At 42.1% G+C, this 21,148-nt stretch overlaps 1 protein-coding gene across 1 annotated transcript in view; it reads left to right on the top strand.

Moving 5' to 3' along the window:
* The window catches only part of LOC123991668 (neurturin-like), a 49,932-nt gene extending 29,118 nt beyond the window's left edge, over positions 1-20,814 (top strand). The window contains exons 2-3 of the mRNA XM_046293320.1: positions 9,987-10,254; positions 17,088-20,814. Coding sequence (XP_046149276.1) covers positions 10,008-10,254; positions 17,088-17,506 — 666 coding nt within the window. The 5' untranslated portion in view covers positions 9,987-10,007 and the 3' untranslated portion in view covers positions 17,507-20,814. The remainder of the gene's footprint in view (positions 1-9,986; positions 10,255-17,087) is intronic.
* Positions 20,815-21,148: the final 334 nt, after the last annotated feature.

The raw sequence follows: 21,148 nt of genomic DNA, 5'->3' as shown, positions 1-21,148 counted from the left end.
CTGAGTGTGGACCTCAGTTAATTTTTTAATCACCCACGTAGGTATATGCTCCTAAAAGCAAATTAGGAGTTGGAACATGGGTAAATGCTCCTAAAAAAACAATGAGGAGATGGGAGAAGCAGGACTTGCAGTGCGTTGAGTGCCACAAATTGAACCAACTTATATTTTAGTGCCTGGACATGCAGAACCTCGCTGGCACGCAATGTTTAGATTACATGTATGTGTATATTTACTTTGCATCGCTCACGCACGCACGCGACGTGAGCAATGTTGTCAGCATGTCAGGCTAAAGCCCAAATCAAACAAAATGGGGTGTAACACATGTGAACGACCGTGTACATGCTGGATTTAGAATGCATGGTAGTGAATGACATAAAACATGCTGGATTTAGAATGCATGGTAGTGAATGACATAAAACAGACAGGCTGCAAGCTTCAATGCAGTAAAAAGCATCAGGCGCTTCAAATTAGAAGAAGACACATTCAGGGTCTCAGATTTAGGCAAGTACACCATTAGCTCTACTAGCACCACATAGAATAGCCGACACCACTGCACTTATGCTGCACAAAAGCTGATGTGATTCAGTATCTGGATTTATACCCTTTCTCCCACTGAGACCTGTAGGTCATGCCCAATATGGAGGTTATGACTCTATTGTGCCGTTATAACAGAGGATATGACTAGTTTAGCCCGGGTACCAGTTTTTTAGCTAACATTCCACTCCTGGCCACTCCTTGCTATTGCCAAAGTCAAGGCAATGGCAAATTGACATTTGTCAATGACAAGGAGTGGCAAGTGGAATGTTAGCTAAAGAGACTGGTACTCTGGCTATGATGTCTAGCTAGCTTTACCACACCATTTCCTGTGTGTCAGTGCTGTACAGAGACACAAAACCATGAGCAACTTCAAAAGAAAGCTGTGGCTATAATGTAATGTAATAACAAAATAATACCATCGCAATGAATCACGTTTCTGCTGGAAATTGACATGCCTACTGCTCAAATAGGGAGATGGCATTGTGAATATAGTAGGCCTACAATATAATAGTGTGGTATGGATGAAAATGAATAGGAACACGTTATGTTGTTTGAATGCCTGTTTTCTATGAGCGCACACCTTTCCCTATGTGCCAGTTACAATGCATGCAGCATTGCCAAGTGCTTTACATATTAGTGAGTAATCCTTTAGAGCGTGCTGTGTAAGTCCTCAGGAGATGATCTATGGGACTGTTAGTATCTGACTACCAAAAACACACTCCAAAACAGGATGCTTCTATTTACAAGACAGTAAACCATTAAATCAAATCAAATGTTATTTGTCACATACACATGGTTAGCAGATGTTAATGTGAGTGTAGCGAAATGCTTGTGCTTCTAGTTCTGGCCATGCAGTAATATCTAACAAGTAATCTAACCTAACAATTTCACAACAACTACTTTATACACACAAGTGTAAAGGAATTAATAAGAATATGTACATAAAAATATGAGCGAGTGATGGCCGAATGGCATAGGCAAGATGCAGTAGATGGTATAGAGTACAGTATATACATATGAGATGAGTAATGTAGGGTATGTAAACATAATATAAAGTGTCATTGTTTAAAGTGGCAAGTGATACATTTATTATGTCCATTTTTCCATTATTAAAGTGGCTAGAGTTGAGTCAGTATGTTGGCAGCAGCCACTCAATGTTAGTGATGGCTGTTTAACAGTCTGATGGCCTTGAGATAGCAGCTGTTTTTCAGTCTCTCGGCCCCTGCTTTGATACACCTGTACCGACCTCGCCTTCTGGATGATAGCGGGGTGAACAGGCAGTGATTCGGGTGGTTGTTGTCCTTGATGATCTTTTTGGCTTTCCTGTGACATTGGGTAGTGTAGGTGTCCTGGAGGGCAGGAAGTTTGCCCCCCGTGATGTGTTGTGCAGACCTCACTACCCTCTGGAGAGCCTTACGGTTGTGGGTGGAGCAGTTGCCGTACCAGGTGGTTATACAGCCCGACAGGATGCTCTCGATTGTACATCTGTAAAAGTTTGTGTGTTTTTGGCGACAATCCGAATTTCTTCAGCCTCCTCAGGTCTAAGAGGCGCTGCTGTGTCTTCTTCACCACGCTGTCTATGTGGGTGGACCATTTCAGTTTGTCTGCCGAGGAACTTAACTTTCCAACCTCTCCACTACTGGCCCGTCGATGTGGATAGGGAGCTGCTCCCTCTGCTGTTTCCTGAAGTCCACGATCATCTCCTTTGTTTTGTTGACATTGAGTGTGAGGTTATTTTCCTGACACCACACTCCGAGTGCCCTCACCTCCTCCCTGTAAGGCCGTCTCGTCGTTGTTGGTAATCAAGCCTACCACTGTAGTGTCATCTGCAAACTTGATGATTGAGTTGGAGGCGTGCATGGCCACGCAGTCATGGGTGAACAGGGAGTACAGGAGAGGGCTGAGAAGGGACCCGTGTGGGGCCCCAGTGTTGAGGATCAGCGGGGTGGAGATGTTGTTACCTACCCTTACCACCTGGGGGCGGCACGTCAGGAAGTCCAGCGGCCAGTTGCACAGGGCGGGGTCGAGACCTGGTCTCGAGCTTAATGACTAGTTTTGAGGGTACTATGGTGTTAAATGCTGAGCTGTAGTCAATGAACAGCATTTTTATTTAGGTATTCCTCTTGTCCAGATGGGTTAGGGCAGTGTGCAGTGTGATTGCGTCGTCTGTGGACCTATTGGGGCGGTAAGAAAATTGGAGTGGGTCTAGGGTGTCAGGTACGGTGGAAGGGATATGGTCCTTGACTGGTCTCTCAAAGCACTTCATGATGACGGAAGTGAGTGCTATGGGGCGGTAGTCATTTAGCTCAGTTACCTTAGCTTTCTTGGGAAAATGAACAATGGTGGCCCTCTTGAAGCATGTGGGAACAGCAGACTGGGATAGGGATTAATTTAATACTTCCGTAAACACACCAACCAGCTGGTCTGCGCATGCTCTGAGGACGCAGCTGGGGATGCCGTCTGGGCCTGCAGCCTTGCGAGGGTTAACACGTTTAAATATTTTACTCACGTTGGCTGCAGTGAAGGAGAGCCCGCAGGTTTTGGTTACGGGCCGTATCAGTGGCCTGTATTGTCCTCAAAGCGAGCAAAGAAGTTGTTTAGTTTGTCTGGCTGGGAGCAAGACGTCGTGGCCCGCGACGGGGCTGGTTTTTCTTTTGTAGTCTGGGATTGACTGTAGACCCTACCACATACCTCTCGTGTCTGAGCCGTTGAATTGCGACTCTACTTTGTCTCTATACTGACGCTTAGCTTATTTGATTGTATAACGGGGTGCGTAATTGGTGGCAGAGAAGTCAGGTGCAGGAGAGCAGAACTGGGTAATAACCAGAGATTTACTAAGTAAAACCAAGGCATCCAGAACAACAAGATATACAAAAATAACCCGTTGTGCGCACAAAAATAAGGCACAAAAATAACCCGTTGTGCGCTCACGGCGAACATGCACAGCATTACAATAAACAGTCTCACACAAAGACATGGGGGGAACAGAGGGTTAAATACACAACAAGTAAATAAGGGAATTGAAACCAGGTGTGTGGAAAAACAAGACAAAACAAATGCTACCAATGCACCTATTACCTATTCCTGTGGCGGACTGCAATAGCATCGAATAGTCCCTGCGATATGCAACTGTTCAGGGAAGTCAGGGAAGTCAGGGAAGTCAGGAACCAATACACACAGTCAGTCAGGAAAGCTAAGGCCAGCTTCTTCCGGCAGAAATTTGCATCCTGTAGCTCCAACTCCAAAAGGTTCTGGGACACTGTGAAGTCCATGGAGAACAAGAGCACCTCCTCCCAGCTGCCCACTGCACTGAGGCTAGGTAACACGGTCACCACCGATAAATCCATGATTATCGAAAACTTCAACAAGCATTTCTCAACGGCTGGCCATGCCTTCCGCCTGGTTACTCCAACCTCGGCCAACAGCTCCGCCCCCCCTGCAGCTACTCGCCCAAGCCTCTCCAGGTTCTTCTTTACCCAAATCCAGATAGCAGATGTTCTGAAAGAGCTGCAAAACCTGGACCCGTACAAATCAGCTGGGCTTGACAATCTGGACCCTCTATTTCTGAAACTATTCGCCGCCATTGTCGCAACCCCTATTACCAGCCTGTTCAACCTCTCTTTCATATCGTCTGAGATCCCCAAGGATTGGAAAGCTGCCGCAGTCATCCACCTCTTCAAAGGGGGAGACACCCTGGACCCAAACTGTTATCTAAGGTCTTCGAAAGCCAGGTCAACAAACAGGTCACTGACCATCTCGTATCCCACCGTACCTTCTCCGCTGTGCAATCTGGTTTCCGAGCCGGTCACGGGTGCACCTCAGCCACGCTCAAGGTACTAAATGATATCATAACCGCCATCGATAAAAGACAGTACTGTGCAGCCGTCTTCATCGACCTTGCCAAGGCTTTCGACTCTGTCAATCACCATATTCTTATCGGCAGACTCAGTAGGCTCGGTTTTTCTGATGACTCCCGTGCCTGGTACACCAACTACTTTGCAGACAGAGTTCAGTGTGTCAAATCGGAGGGCATGCTGTCCGGTCCTCTGGCAGTCTCTATGGGGGTGCCACAGGGTTCAATTCTCGGGCCGACTCTTTTCTCTGTATATATCAATGATGTTGCTCTTGCTGCGGGCGATTCCCTGATCCACCTCTACGCAGACGACACCATTCTATATACTTCCGGCCCGTCCTTTGACACTGTGATATCTAACCTCCAAACAAGCTTCAATGCCATACAACACTCCTTCCGCAGCCTCCAACTGCTCTTAAACGCTAGTAAAACCAAATGCATGCTTTTCAACCGTTCGCTGCCTGCACCTGCACACCTGACTAGCATCACCACCCTGGATGGTTCCGACCTTGAATATGTGGACATCTATAAGTACCTAGGTGTCTGGCTAGACTGTAAACTCTCCTTCCAGACTCATATCAAACATCTCCAATCGAAAATCAAATCTAGAGTCGGCTTTCTATTCCGCAACAAAGCCTCCTTCACTCACGCCGCCAAACTTACCCTAGTAAGACTGACTATCCTACCGATCCTCGACTTCGGCGATGTCATCTACAAAATAGCTTCCAACACTCTACTCAGCAAACTGGATGCAGTTTATCACAGTGCCATCCGTTTTGTCACTAAAGCACCTTATACCACCCACCACTGTGACCTGTATGCTCTAGTCGGCTGGCCCTCGCTACATATTCGTCGCCAGACCCACTGGCTCCAGGTCATCTACAAGTCCATGCTAGGTAAAGCTCCGCCTTATCTCAGTTCACTGGTCACGATGGCAACACCCACCCGTAGCACGCGCTCCAGCAGGTGTATCTCACTGATCATCCTCTCACTGAACACCTCATTTGGCCGCCTTTCGTTCCAGTTCTCTGCTGCCAGTGACTGGAACGAATTGCAAAAATTCGCTGAAGTTGGTGACTTTTATCTCCCTCACCAACTTCAAACATCTGCTATCTGAGCAGCTAACCGATTGCTGCAGCTGTACATAGTCTATCGGTAAATTGCCCACCCATTTTTACCTACCTCATCCCCATAATGTTTTTATTTATTTACTTTTCTGCTCTTTTGCACACCAATATCTCTACCTGTACATGACCATCTGATCATTTATCACTCCAGTGTTAATCTGCAAAATTGTAATTATGCCTTTTGCACACAATGTATATAGACTCCCTTTTTTTCTACTGTGTTATTGACTTGTTAATTGTTTACTCCATGTGTAACTCTATGTTGTCTGTTCACACTGCTATGCTTTATCTTGGCCAGGTCGCAGTTGCAAATGAGAACTTGTTCTCAACTAGCCTACCTGGTTAAATAAAGGTGAAATAAAAATAAAATAAAAAAAATGGAAAATTAAAAGTGGCTCGACGATGGCTAGAAGACCAGCGACACAGAGTGCCGCCCAAACAAGGAGAGGACCCGATTTCGGAGGAAGTCATGACAGATTGCCTTGCGGAGGGAATAGCTACACTGTTTGTATTCGGTCATGTTTCCGTTCACCTTGCCCTGATTAAAAGCAGTGGTTCGTGCTTTCAGTTTTGCACGAATGCTGCCATCAATCCACAGTTTCTGGTTGGGGAACGTTTTAATAGTGACTATTAGTGACTTTTCAAAGACGTTTGTCGATACCAGTCGATAGTGTCTCTGAGTAAAAGGCAAACAACCGGTGAGTATTGCCAGAAACTGTAAAGCATATCTTTTCACTTCCAACCATGTTTTCCCTCCTAGTCGGCCACTCTACAGAGAGGGACAGAAACACAGAATCTGATGAAGGCCCTACAGAGGCAAACACATTCACCCCCAGTCTGGCAAAGCACTTTGACAGAGCTGATCTGGATATGTCCTCAGCCACTGTCAGTTTACCATTTCCTGATCTGGAGAAATGTTTTGCACCCCACCATCTTCCCCGCCCCGCACAAACAAAAACAGATTTCAAACATGGGAGGGATCTGAATCAATTGATACTGTTAATGGTAAAGTGTGGGAATGAACGTGGAAAGTCAAATGTGGTACAATAACATACATGTATTTGCATGGGAAAACAATTACAAACACCGGTGCGTGAGCAGACAAACATAAAGTAGTGAAAAGGTCAAGGGTCTTTGGTGTCTGGAACAGGATTGTTCTGCTTTGCTTCACGTCTACTGTCCACAAGAGGAGGCTGGTGTGAAGAACTATAGGAAGACGGGCTCATTGTAATGGCTGGAATGGAATAAATGGAACAGTACCAAACACATAAAAAATATGGAAAACGCATGTTTGACACAATTCCATTTATTCTATTCCAGTCATTACAATGAACCCATCCTTTTACAGCTTTTACCGTTTTTATCTCAATATCAAATCATTAATTGGTAGCAATTAAGTATGTTACTGTGATTGTTTTCAATTAATGCTGCAATATGTAACTTTTTGGGCAACCTGACCAAATTTGCATAGAAATGTGAGTTATAGATATGTAATTCTCAATGAAAGTAAGTCTCAGAAGTGGTAGATCTGTTCTATGTGCTTTAATTCTATGCGTCCCGTTTTTAAGTTTCATTTTTGCGTATTTTACTTTTGGTTCTGTACACTAGCTACAAACTTCTGAAAATGCAATCGTTTTGATTATTGAAAAGATATTTCATAGAGGTTAGATGGTACAATGACTGTACACCAGGGGTGTCAAACTCATTCCATGGGCCTTTGGGCCTTTGGGTTTTTTGTTTTTTCCTCTCAATTAAGACTTAGGCAACGAGGTGAGGGGAGTTCCTTACTTATCAGTGACCTTAATTCATTAATCAAGAACAAGCAAGGAGCGAAAACCCGCAGACGCTCAACCCTCCGTGGAATGAGTTTGACATGTGCTCTACACCAATGGAGGCTGCTGAGGGGAGGATGGATCATAATAATGTCTAGAATTGATTGTAATGGCTGGAATGGAGTGAATGGAATGGTATCAAACATATGAAAGCCACATGTTTGACACCATTCCATCCACTCCATTCCAGTCATTACTATGAGCCACCCTTCTTTCAGCATCCTCTACTGCTGTACACATACATTGCTTGTTTTGTGACATAAACTGAAATAAGGAAAACTATTCAAATTTTAGGTTTGTAATTCTCTTCCTTATTAGCCTATTAACTGTGATGTCATCTGGCAGGCCAAAAGTCGTCCCCCCCCGAAACAGGCAGAAATTTCTAGCGGTCTTTTCACACCGATCATACACTGAAAGGGCGTTATCATAATTTTGTACAATTTCTCAGTATTATTCCAGCATCACAGTGTGAAAATATACTGTCGCCTCTTCACTGTTAACGTTGAGACTGGTGTTTTACGGGTACTATTTAATGAAGCTGTCAGTTGAGGACATGTGAGGCATCTGTTTTTCAAACTAGACACTCTAATGTACTTGTCCTCTTGCTCAGTTGTGCACCGGAACCTCCCACTCCTCTTTCTACTCTGGTTAGAGACAGTTTGCGCTGTTCTGTGAATGGAGTAGTACAGTGTTGTACGAGATTTTCCGTTTCTTGGCAATGTCTCGCATTGAATAGCCTTCATTTCTCAGAACAGGAATAGACTGACGAGTTTCAGAAGAAAGATCTTTGTTCCTGGTCATTTTGAGCCTGTAATCGAACCCACAAATGCTGATGCTCTAGATCCTCAACTAGTCTAAAGAAGGCCAGTTTTATTGCTTCATTAATCAGCACAACTATTTTCAGCTGTGCTAACATCATTGCAAAATGGTTTTCTCATGATCAGTCAGTCTTTTAAAATTATCAACTTGGATTAGCTAACACATCGTGCCATTGGATGACAGGAGTGAAGGTTGCTGATAATGGGCCTCTGTACGCCTATGTAGATATTCCATAAGAAATCAGTCTTTTCCAGCTACAATAGTCATTTACAACATTAGAATGTCTACACTGTATTTCGGATCATTTTGATGTTATTTTAATAGACAAAAATGTTGATTTTCTTTCAGAAACAAGAACGTTTTCTAAGTGACCCCAAACTTTTGAACGGTAGTGTTTATAAAACACAGGGAAATCATGTTTTTGACTGCACTGGGCCTTTAAAAGAGACTTCAGAAACAATATCGCAGAACATAATAAGTAATATGGTGAGAGTCCACAGTAGGCTGCTGAGGGGAGAACTGCTCATAACAATGGAGCAAATGGAATGGCATCAAATAACTGGAAACCATGTGTTTTTCCAACATTCTGCTCCAGTCATTACTACGAGCCTGTTATCCCCACCTCCTGTGGGTGAGACAATATTGATTACATACAGAAGCATCACTGAGAGATCCCACAACAATGGGAGCCTAAATCAAGCTGTGAAGCCGATAAAACACTAAGATAAGTAGATAAGTAATAAAACAGAGTCTATTGCTGCATAGTTCAGTTTAAACCATTACTATGTAGTCAATCCCTCGAGCAAAGCAAACTAGAAGATTGTGGAAAATTATTATCGCTCAGATCTTTTAAGGAACAATTTCAAGATAGTTTCAAGATGACAGATTTTAGGTGTTTCTTGTGACTCTCAACGCTGCGCGATGAGTATCTTCTGTAAACTAAAGCATGGCAGGTTTACGTGAGAACCACTGTAAATTCAAAGCTGTCTCTTCAAACGCAGACATACCTGACAAGTCTCTGTACTGCAAATGGGAGACTACAACTGGAACGAGATCAATTTTGTGGTGGAATGAGAGACCTCTGATGGCTACCATGCTAGTAATAGACTTTTCATCTGGGACTTGACACTATGCCAGAGGAGAATCCCATCCATGCTCACAATAAGGGCAAGCTCTGTGAGGGAGTTTACACAAGCTGTACGCTGACTGCTATTCTATATATAATATAATAATATATGCCATTTAGCAGACACTTTTATCCAAAGCGACTTACAGTCATGTGTGCATACATTCTACGTATGGGTGGTCCCGGGGATCGAACCCACTACCCTGGCATTACAAGCACCATGCTCTACCAACTGAGCTACAGAAGGACCATTCTCTGCTCACTTTTGATATACTGAAACATAAAAACAATAAATAAATGCGTTCAGAGACTTCATGCATGGGTTGCCGGAATTGAGTAACACAGGTGTGTTGACATAGAGTATCTGGGCAAATCCAACCTTAGCACATCTGACAATCCACACCTGTGAAACAGTCATTGCAGAATGGCCTGAGCAGAGGGACAAAGTATTTTGTTGATGGTAATAACACTTGTGATAACATTTTGAGAATGAGATCTGTTGAAATGGAGGCGCCTGTGCCAACAAGAGGCCATTCCCACTGTACATGTGTGATACTATGGAACTAAGCAGCTGGATTTGCCATTTATTGCATGAAGTATTTGTCCCGTCACTCCTGTGCTTTCATCATTGTGGGTGTTCCAGTAAAAACAGTCCCCCATAACCTCTTCCCTTGTGTTTCCTTGTCTTTCAGAGTGTCAATGCTCATTCTAAAATGAAGTTATGGAAGTGTGCCACCATCGCCTTGACTCTTTGTGGTACAGCACTGTCCTTCTTCCTCACTAGAATCATGGTTCCCACGCCGCCGCATCACTTCCTCTCCTGGGACTGGTCTTCGCCGCGGACATCAGACTCCGCCTCCGCCTCAGCCTCCACCTCCTCCTCCAACTCTTCTTCCTCCCTGATTGGACCTCATCGCAAAGCACGGTCGACAGATGGCATCAGCAACATTTTGACAGAATGTAAGCAAAACCATCATCTTCAGTCACCAACCATTCTGGTCCAGATGTTCTGATTGGTTTAGATGTTCTGATTGACCCTTGCTAAAACTCCAGATGTGATTGCATATTTCAATGGTCACTAAAGAAAACGTTATGGTGGAGAGCAGTCAAGGGAATGTACACTTTTTATGTGCACTTTTTCACGTGTTAAAATGTGTCAACAGTAAATTGGATAATTATCAACCAGTCTTTGTTTGGGGGCCATTATTAGTTTACCTGTACAGATAAAGCTAATTAACTACATCATCTCCATGACCATGGACCACAGAGGTATTTGCACTGGTGACAGACAATGCTGCCGAACATGAAGGCTGCTTGGTCTAAAGTGGAGGAGTCCTACTCTCACATCACACCCATTGGCTCCGCAAGGACATCATGGCACTGAAAACAATGGATACACTCTACAAGAGAGCCATGGAAATGGTAAGGTATGTGAAGGGTCATCAAGTTATAGCAGCAATCTACCTCACCAAGCAAAGTGAGAAGAATAAGAGCACCACATTGAAGCTGCCCAGCAACACCCGTTGGGGTGGTGTTGTCATCAGGATTGACAGTCTACTGGAGGGGAAGGAGGCTCTCCAAGAAATGGCCATATCACAGTCTGCCAATATGGACAGCCCCCATCAAGAGGATCCTCCTGGATTATGTATTTTGGGAGAGAGTGGTAAGCAGCCTGAAACTCCTGAAACCTATAGCAGTAGCCATTGCACGATTGAGGGAGTCAATGCCATCCTGTCTGATGTTCAGACTCTCTTTGCAGATGTAAGAGTAGAAATCCGTACTGCCATGCCCACTTCACTGTTGCTCCAAGCAGAGGAAACTGCAGTTCTGAAATACATCAAAAAGCGTGAATACTTCTGCCTGAAGCCCATACATGCCGCAGCGTACATGTTGGACCCCAAGTATGCTGGCAAGAGCATCCTGTCTGGTGCAGAGATCAACAAGGCCTATGGTGTCATCACTACCGTGTCTCACCACCTTGGGCCTGGATGAGGGCAAGGTTCGTTCCAGTCTGGTGAAGTACACTTCCAAGCAAAGGCTTTGGGATGGAGATGTCGTGCCAACATATCTCATCAGCCACCTGGTGGAACGGACTTTGTGGATTTGAGGCACTTTCCCCTGTTGCCTCCATCCTCCAAATCACACCAACATAAACCGCCTCAGAGCGCAACTGGTCCTTGTTAGGGAACACACACACCAAAGCACGCAACAAGCTGACCAATACAAAGGTTTAAAAATGAGTGGCCGTCAGGGCAAATTTGAGGCTTTTAGAACCTGACAACGAGCCATCATCAACAAGGTTGGAAAGTGACAATGAAGAAGAGGCTTCGGAGTCTGATGTTCAAGAGGTGGACAATGAGAAGGTCCAGGGAGAAGACATGGAAGCCTGAGAAGAAGACAACCAAAGCTTTAGTTTCTGGAATATCATTTTACAGACGCATGTTGAAAACGGTTTTGGGAGATGCGATGGGTCATTGGGATCACTCAATATTCCCTTTCTTTTGTTGTTCAGTGAAATCATCCCATGTGTCACACCCTGACCTTAGAGACATTTTATTTCTCTATTTGGTTAGGTCAGGGTTTGATTTGGGTGGGCATTCTATGTTTTCTATTTCTTTGTTTTTGGCCGAGTGTGGTTCCCAATCAGAGGCAGCTGTCTATCTTTGTCTCTGATTGGGAATCATACATAGGAATACTTTTTTCCCACCTAATGCTGTAGGTAATTAGTTATTTTCTGTGTGTGTTTGTGTGTGCCACGGTTGCTCATGTTTGGTTTCTGTTTAAGTGTGTTTTTGTGAAAGTTGAACTTTCTTAAAAGATGTGGAATTACATGCACGCTGCGCCTTGGCTCATCTATGACAGGGGGTTTGAATACAGTGATTGTGACACCATGTCACACACCAAGTTCAATTTGTAACTAAATAATTTTAAAAATTTCTATTGGAATGATTTAATCATTTGCAATTATATCTACGTATGATCTATGTATCTACGTATCTACGTATGATAAGGTTAAAGGTTTATTTTCTCTACGATATGGTAAATACAGTTGAAGTTGGAAGTTTACATACACTTAGGTTGGAGTAATTAATAATCATTTTTCGACTACTCCACAAATTTCTTGCTAACCAACTTTAGTTTTGGCAAGTCGGTTAGGACATCTTCTTTGTGCACGACACAAGTCATTTTTCCAACAGTTGTTTACAGACAGATTATTTCACTTATAATTCACTGTATCACAATTCCAGTGGGTCAGAAGTTAACATACACTACGTTGACTGTGCCTTTAAACAGCTTTGAACATTCCAGAAAATGATGTCATGGCTTTAGAAGCTTCTGACAGGCTAATTGACATAATTTGAGTCAATTGGAGGTGTACCTGTGGATGTATTTCAAGGCCTACCTTCAAACTCAGTGCCTCTGCTTGACATAATTGGAAAATCAAAAGAAATCATCAAAAACATCAGAAAAAAACTGTAGCCCTCCACAAGTCTGGTTCATCCTTAGGAGCAATTTCCAAACACCTGAAGGTACCATGTTCATCTGTACAAACAATAGTACACAAGTATAGACACCATGGGACCACGCAGCCGTCATATCACTCAGGAAGGAGAGGCATTCTGTCTCCTAGAGATTAACGTATTTGGTGCGAAATGTACAAATCAATCCCAGAACAACAGCAAAGGACCTTGTGAAGATGCTGGAGGAAACAGGTACAAAAATATCTATATCCACAGTAAAACTAGTCCTATATCGACATAACCTGAAAGGCCGTTCAGCAAGGAAGAAGGCACTGCTCCAAAAACGCCATAAAAAAGCCAGACTACAGTTTGCAACTGCACATGGGGACAAAGATTGTACTTTTTGGAGAAATTTCCTCTGGTCTGATGCAACAAAAATTGAACTGCTCTAATGACAATCGTCATGTTTGGAGGAAAAAGGGGGATGCTTGCAAGCCGAAGAACACCATCCCAACCGTGAAGCACGGGGGTAGCAGCATCATGTTGTGGGGGTGCTTTGCCGCAGGAGGGACTGGTGCACTTCACAAAATAAATGGCTTCATGAGGAAGGAAAATTGTGAATATATTGAAGCAACATCTGAATTCCAAATGGATAATGACCCCAAGCATACTTCCAAAGTTGTGGCAAAAAATGGCTTAAGGACAAAAAAGTCAAGGTATTGGAGTGGCCATCACAAAGCCGTGACCTCAATTTGTGGGCAGAACTGAAAAGCATGTGCGAGCACGGAGGCCTACAAACCTGACTCAGTTACACCAGCTATGTCAGGAGGAATGGGCCAGAATTCTCCCAACTTATTGTGGGAAGCTTGTGGAAGGCTACCTGAGACTTTTCACCCAAGTTAAACAATTGAAAGGCAATGCTACCAAATACTAATTGAGTGTTTGTAAACTTCTGACCCACTGGGAATGTGATGAAATAAAAGCTGAAGTAAATAATTCTCTCTAGTATTGTTCTGACATTTCACATTCTTAACATAAAGTGTTGATCCTAACTGACGTAAGAGAAAAAACTGAGTTTAAATGTATTTGGATAAGGTGTATTTGGATAAGGTGTATGCAAACTTCCCACTTCAACTATATATCCAATGCAAAAAAAATCTATATTTAAATGGTATTTATATTAATTTGCATATATTTCAGTTCATTCCCATATATTCCCGTTAATTCACATATGTTCCCGTTAATTCCCACGGAAAGTTTCCACCTCTGAATATTCCCCAAAATGTGCAACCCCAGTTGCTGCCATGCTATGTTGTTGTCTTAGGTCTCTCTTGTCATGATATGTGTTTTGTCCTATATTTTTATTAATTTTATTTTTAATCCCATCCCCCGTTCCTGAAGGCTTTTTACCTTTTGGTAGGCCGTCATTGTAAATAAGAATTTGTTCTTAACCGACATGCGTAGTTAAATAAATAAAAATAAATAAGAGCCACCTGGCCTTGTGTTAAGACACTGTCTTTACACACTGTCCCTTTGGCTTTGGACTGGGCATTACTGAGGGTTCTTGTTATCTCTCATCCGCTGATGGGCATTCTATTTTCAAACTACCACAAAGTAGGTTGTAAAACAGAGCGTGACTGAGGGGAATTTCTCCAAAGTCATTTTTACTAGCCCGAAATGTCTATCTGGTGTCCTTTTTCTGGCCCGGACTCAGAGTATGACTCTCAGACCATTATTCAGATCATCCAATAGAGATTTTCTAGGCGAGGTCAAGAGTAAGATCTGCTAGCCTAATCACCTAGCCTAATCACATAATCTTTCATGCTACTGCCAGGCCATGGGGAGATCTTCACACAAAACAAACAACTGAATCGCAAACCATTTTGGAAAAAATCACTTTGGGAAGGCCTTTTTCAGTTTAATTTGTGAATGCAAAGAACAACGAAGGGTTGTTGCTTCAAGACCACCATTGATTACAGTATCAGTCAGTGCAGCAAGCGAACGCAGGGCTATTACAGTGTCTGAGTTGGTAGGGTTTAGTGTTTAACAAGCTCCCTGGTGTTTCAAAAGCCTTTTAAGTAAAGGTTGTGTCCTGGAGGGGATAGAATGAACTGTTAATTACAGCTCTATCTATCTTTAGAACAGACCCTAAGGGGCATAGTAGAACAGAATTGTCGGACAGATGAGCATCATTTTTGATTATCTTGTGAAGTAAATACCTGAAAACGTAATTAAAGGGGTAACCTGCGATTGCTTCATCAATTTTTAGACTTTTAAATTAATTATATATACCCATTGATTCTTGAAGAATATAACTTATAAATGCCTCATCAACTTAGTTCAACTGTCGTATCGCATCAACCCCAAATATACAAATATTTTACTCCATCGTTTGTAAAAAAAACAAAAAAACACTGTATAGCCTCAAAACATGGTTAAATCTAATCTTGATCTCATGGCTGGTCAGTCCTTCCATCCATAGTTATGTCTATGAATTTGAGAATGGTTACATTTCTCCTGCCCCTTCCCTCAGCTCTTAACCAAAATAGAGGAGAGGTGACCGTTTTTTGTTTAAACTGTAGATGCTCCTTTAATTGATATGCATATTCCTTTGTTTGCATAAACCTTGAGTATGACAATGTGTATGAAATCCATTTCAATTAATAAAAAGGTGTTATTTGTCTATACTGTTGATGCTGTCAACGCATAAACATGATGTGATCTCTACAGGCCCATTGACCACAAAAGTAAATTCTCAGTGTCCTATAAAGTTTTACCTCATATTTTGACAGAATTGATTTGGTATTTGGTAATCCCTATGGCATGAGGTTCTGGATCAGATGTTCAAATGCATTGGGCATGGGAAAGAAGTTCATTGACTCCTAATGGAGCAGGTTGAGAGCTTCAAGTTCTTTGGTGTCCTCATCACCAACAAACTAACATGGTCCAAACAGACCAAAACAGTTGTGAAGAGGGCACAATAAAACCTATTCCCCCTCAGGAGACTAAAAAGATTTGGCATGGGTCCCCAGATCCTCAAAAGGTTCTACAGCTGCACCATCGAGAGCATCCTGACTGGTTACATCACCGGCTGGTATGGCAACTGCTCAGCCTCCGACCGCAAGGCACTATAGACGGTAGTGCTTACAGCTCAGTACATCACTGGAGCTAAGCTTCCTGCCGTCCAGGACCTCTATACCAGGGGGTGTCAGAGGAAGGCCCTAAAAATTGTCAAAGACTCCAGCCACCCATCAGAGACTGTTCTCTCTGCTAGCGCATGGCAAGCGGTACCGGAGCACCAAGTCTAGGTCCAAAAGGCTTCTAAACAGCTTCTACCCCCAAGCCACAAGACACCTGAACATCTAATCAAAAGGCTACCTATACTACATGCATTGCCCCCCCCCTCTCTCTTTTACACCACTGCCACTCTATGTTATTATCTATGCATAGTCACTTTAGTAACTCTACCCACATGTACATATTACCTCAATTACCTCGACTAACTGGTGGTGTCCCCGCACATTGACTCTGTACCGGTTCCCCTGTATATAGTCTTGCTATTGCTGCTCTTTAACTACTGGTTACTTTTATTTCTTATTCATATTTTTTTAAACCGCATTGTTGGTTTGGGGCTTATAAGTAAGCATTTCATTGTAAGGTCTACACCTGTTGTATTCGGCGCATGTGACTAATAACCTTTTATTTAATGTGTAAATGTGCTGATGTTTAACATGTGGAACAATATTTACAAAGTTGCTCTACCTCGTTTACACAAAGACTCAGCCACAGGTGTACCAGACAAATTGACATGATCTGAAAGGAGACATTCTATTTCTATAGACTCAGCAGAAAATATTGTCTATTTTCTCTGCCAAGTACATAGCTAGCAGCTGGACTGGTGATAAACCCAAGCTCAATGATGATTATTGTTCACCAAGCCAACAAGAACTTATTCTTCACCAAGCCAAAGATCCATGCAGGTCTAATCAAGGATTCAAATGTTTCAATTGTTTGCAATGAATCTCTACAAAATGGGTCAAGGAAAGTCTAAAGCTAGCATTACACTGTATGTTCCAGTAAATTTCACAGGTTTTGGTGATGTAGCTGTTAGCTTGTCACATTCCTATCATTTGAAAACCTGTACCAACAACCGAATATCTTTTATATTTTTATTTTCCAAACTGACATAATGTTTGAGACTGTGGTTTCACAGACATTCAAAGGTCTTCATTGTACCACAAGCCATGCTATAGCTACAACAGATGTATTGTATGGTTCTTATGGTTGAATATTATTTTGGCATATCACCATCTCTTCATCTCTTCTCTGCAGTCATGCACATGTTCCAGAGCTTTACAGAGGGGGAGCTGAAGAAGGTGATCGGGACTCTGGTGGAGAAGAAGGCACAGCAGGAGGCCAGGCAGGAGGCTCGGCAGAGCAAAAGGACTAAACGAGCTAAGAAAGCATCGAAGCCATGTTCCCTGCGGGAGGTGGAAGTGACTGTCAGTGAGCTGGGTCTGGGCTACTACAGCGACGAAACGCTGCTCTTCAGGTACTGCAGCGGGAACTGTAATGCTAGCCGCCGCAACTACGACCTCATACTGGAAAAATGGACGAGGAAAGGCATCTCAAAGAGGGAGAGGAGCCCCTGTTGCCGGCCCAAGGAGTACGATGACATTTCCTTCTTGGACAACAGTAACAGATACCAGACGCTCCACGAGTTTTCTGCTCTAGCGTGCGGTTGTGTATAACACCTAGATGGTGACCATTTTGGCTTTCCAGATACTGTATCGAACATGGGAAACTACTGCTACAAAAAAAAAACAGGAGTACACAAGAATAGATCCCTACAGTATGACGCCAGGGAATAAGGACATTTGAAACTACCATCTATTCTACCATCTGTTCATTCATTTTGTTTGTTTAGCTTTCTTTGCCTTTCATAGGATATTTCTCTGTTGGTTTATACATTGTATGTCCTAGGATTATACATTTGTCATCATGGGGCAATCACAGTTAAAGTAACGATTTGTTGCTTGATTGTGGACTATGTAGCAATGCCTCCATTACCAATACAGAAGACCAGCTAAGGTATAACTAGCACATTGTACACTGCAAGTCTGTTCTTATACTACACTTGTAAGAGGCCTAGTTTATTTTTTCAGGAATTAGTGTGTAGAAGTGTGTACATGGAAAATAGTAGAATAATATAGGGAATGACGAGGACGACATGTACAGTATACAAAAGGATGAAACCAACATGAAGCTACCACAGTGTGCTTCTCCACAACTTCTTGATCTGCACCATTGATAACGCATGAGGTATCACGAAGGCAAGTCCAATGGAGCAGCAACAGCAGTACTAGGAAAGACTAGAGGCTTGAAGAAACATGTATCGCAGGCTTCACTTCATATTATGTGTATAGGCACTCCTTCATATCACAGGTAATGAACTGAATCATGACATTTCTAGCCTTCATCAGGAACTTTGAAAATCTACCTCATTTATGTTGAACAATAATGGACAACATCCGATGTAAAAACACACGAACATGTTCTTCAACAGCTTCCTCTGTATTCATCACTAGGACCAGACCAAAAGGAGATATTTTAGTAATGAATAATGGCCTATATTGGCATATGAAGCTGTAGGGTAAAACAACAAAAAAAGAGCTAGCCCACAGCATGTTCTATGCTAAATAGAGACGGTATGGGTGATTTAGGCTTAATGACAACAGCTTGTTCATCAAATGGAATGGCTATAGCTGTATAAATAAGCCAGTTCACAGAAATAACAATCCAGCAGAAAAACAATGTGCTATCACAAATCCCTATCCTTCTACAGCAAGATCACTATGAGCTCATGAAATACAACTTCATTGGTAATACAGCAATGCAGTCTGGTTTGATCATCAAGACAGAGTGGTGCATTAAATGGGTGACTGCTGCATTGTAAATGTGACTGCGAGGGATTGTGCTTTAGTTTTTACCATGAATTAGCCTCTGCAAATCCATACCATTTGCGCAAAACCCGCAATAGACTACCTTAATCCACTTACCTCCTTTATAACTGACTTGGCCAAAAGCACTGAGAAAGAGAGAGATATACAAGCCACCATGCAGCATTACTATTTTTTTGTCACTAGAACACTGGAGATGTAAAGGAGTAGCCATTGGTTTTAACCACACATGTAATATAAATGTTACCAGAACAGGTTTGAGCAGCAATACGTGTTAATATGTGTTGCATCAAACAGAGTTATTTTCTGAAAACCAAATGGAAATCATTCATTAGATTAATTGTGGCCAAATATATTTATAATAAGATTAAAATAACACACCTTCGAAAAGTTCAAGAGCAATTCCAAAAAATGTACTCGAATGACATGAGTTCAGAAAATATCTCTCAATCTTGAAAACTGTTAACAAATAATTATAGACTGAGTGCTGTGTCGAAATTATAGATTTTACCTGAGCATCTACAGTGTAGTGTGAGGTACAGATAGGTTTAAATGGAATAGTCTGAAGCCAGTGGGAGTATCTCTTCAAGAGCCACTGAACATGCTGATTGGCAAGTGTGTTTTTCTGTTGCTCAATGAGATTTCAGTCTGTTTTCTCGGTGCTCAGTGGTGAATCGGTGTTTTCTGACCGATTCTGCATTTGTTTAATGATGTTTGTCCCCTATGAGAGACTGTAGATAGGAATGCCTATTTTACTTCTTCAAATCCCCAGAATGTATCTAAGATAACTCAAGGAATCTGTAATTAATTTTGACGTTTTTGTCGAGGATATTTTAGTTGTGCAATTTAACTAAGTGTGTTTGGTGCAGTATTTCTCAAGTTAAAAAGATGTGTGACGTGTTGTCTTATGTAAACACAGTCGGAGCTGCTGGGCAGGTCTGTCTCACTCTCTATTATATTGGATAGAGAGCAATCACCACAGCTGTTCACCCCATGTTAGTGGGCAAATGGACATCGTCAAATCAAAATTCAACCTTCATTTACCTGTTTTAGACGAGACTGACTTCATGACCAAAATGACCCTATTTACACTTTGTAGTCAATTTTGGCAGTAGAATAACTGTTGCTGACTCATATCGATGCAACATAGGCCATTTTAAAAGGGATTTATTGCTTTTGAAAGGCAGTCGCTCTTTAAGTTAAGACCAATCAAATAATTAGAGCAGACAGGTAATTAAAGGCCCATGCTGGCGTTAAGCCAAGAAAACAGGCCTCCCCAGCCAGGGACCAAAATAGCCTCAAGACTAAATGTGCTTAAAAACCAAAGGATTCCACACTCTCTGAACAATCAGTACACAGACAGTCACTATGCAGGTGAGCTGTAGCTGCTGCTAGTGAGAGGATAATTATGCCTAGAGCTCTTCAAGCTTGAGGTGACATGATGCTATATAGTGAGAACCATTACTAGGTTTGTGCACTAAAATGAGCAGGCTTTTAATGCCACCTTGCATGTATAGAAATGAGCATATCTCTGGCATGTTACAAATGCTCTACATTGTTGAGGACATCTCAATCAAATAATGCATTTTTTAAGGACTAATAAGATATGCAATTTAGTTTTGCCTGTTCAAATGGTTGACAATTTAAGAGAAAAGAGCAACTAGAAAACAAATTGTTGTCTTAATGTTGATGATATGTATTTGTCATTATATATATATTTCATAACCCCTATATTTGCCATCACAATTTACCAAGACTACGCAGCGTTAAAATATATCTATGGGTTGAAATTCCCTAAGGATTCATTTGTTTCCTCTCTTGGCCTACCTAGAATGCTCTCTCAAGATAAGAAGAGAATGTTTGCGAAATGACAAACGACAACCTACAGCTCTGGCATTGTTGGACTACGTTGACCAACTACAGTAAAGTTGATGCAATGCATCTGTATTATAGATCATGTATATTTATTGGAGCTTAAGTTATGGTGTATTTATTTAGATAGAATCATAAAAAAAGAGGAACATGTTTATTTATTGAACTATTGGTGCCAATACTCTAAATATTCTAACTGTTGAATAAACTTAATCTGCTTAAAAATATAACATTGTATGTTCTTCTCTTTGAAAAACTCCCATGTACAATGGCACACACATCCCTTAAAGTGATGTTACAGACATTTTGTATAATTTCATCCAGTAGTTTTGAAAGTAGCGCTCATGAGCCAAAACGGTTCCCTGAATATTGTGCACAATTCTGTAAAAAGTAAACTACTTTGTATGATATGTTACATCCTACAATTGTTGTTTTTTTACATTTAAAGAAAAGATAAAAGCAGTCATACAATATCCTACAAACGTGTAAGTGCGTAAGATCCTGTTCAATCTCTTTAAGGAGTCGATTTTCAGACCTCTCTTCAATGTGATTGAGGTGAAG

Source organism: Oncorhynchus gorbuscha, linkage group LG02 (genome assembly GCF_021184085.1).
Source record: "Oncorhynchus gorbuscha isolate QuinsamMale2020 ecotype Even-year linkage group LG02, OgorEven_v1.0, whole genome shotgun sequence".
Taxonomy (NCBI): Eukaryota; Metazoa; Chordata; class Actinopteri; order Salmoniformes; family Salmonidae; genus Oncorhynchus; species Oncorhynchus gorbuscha.
The sequence above is the reverse complement of the archived record's forward strand: the minus strand, read 5'-3'. Positions and strand labels throughout refer to the sequence as shown.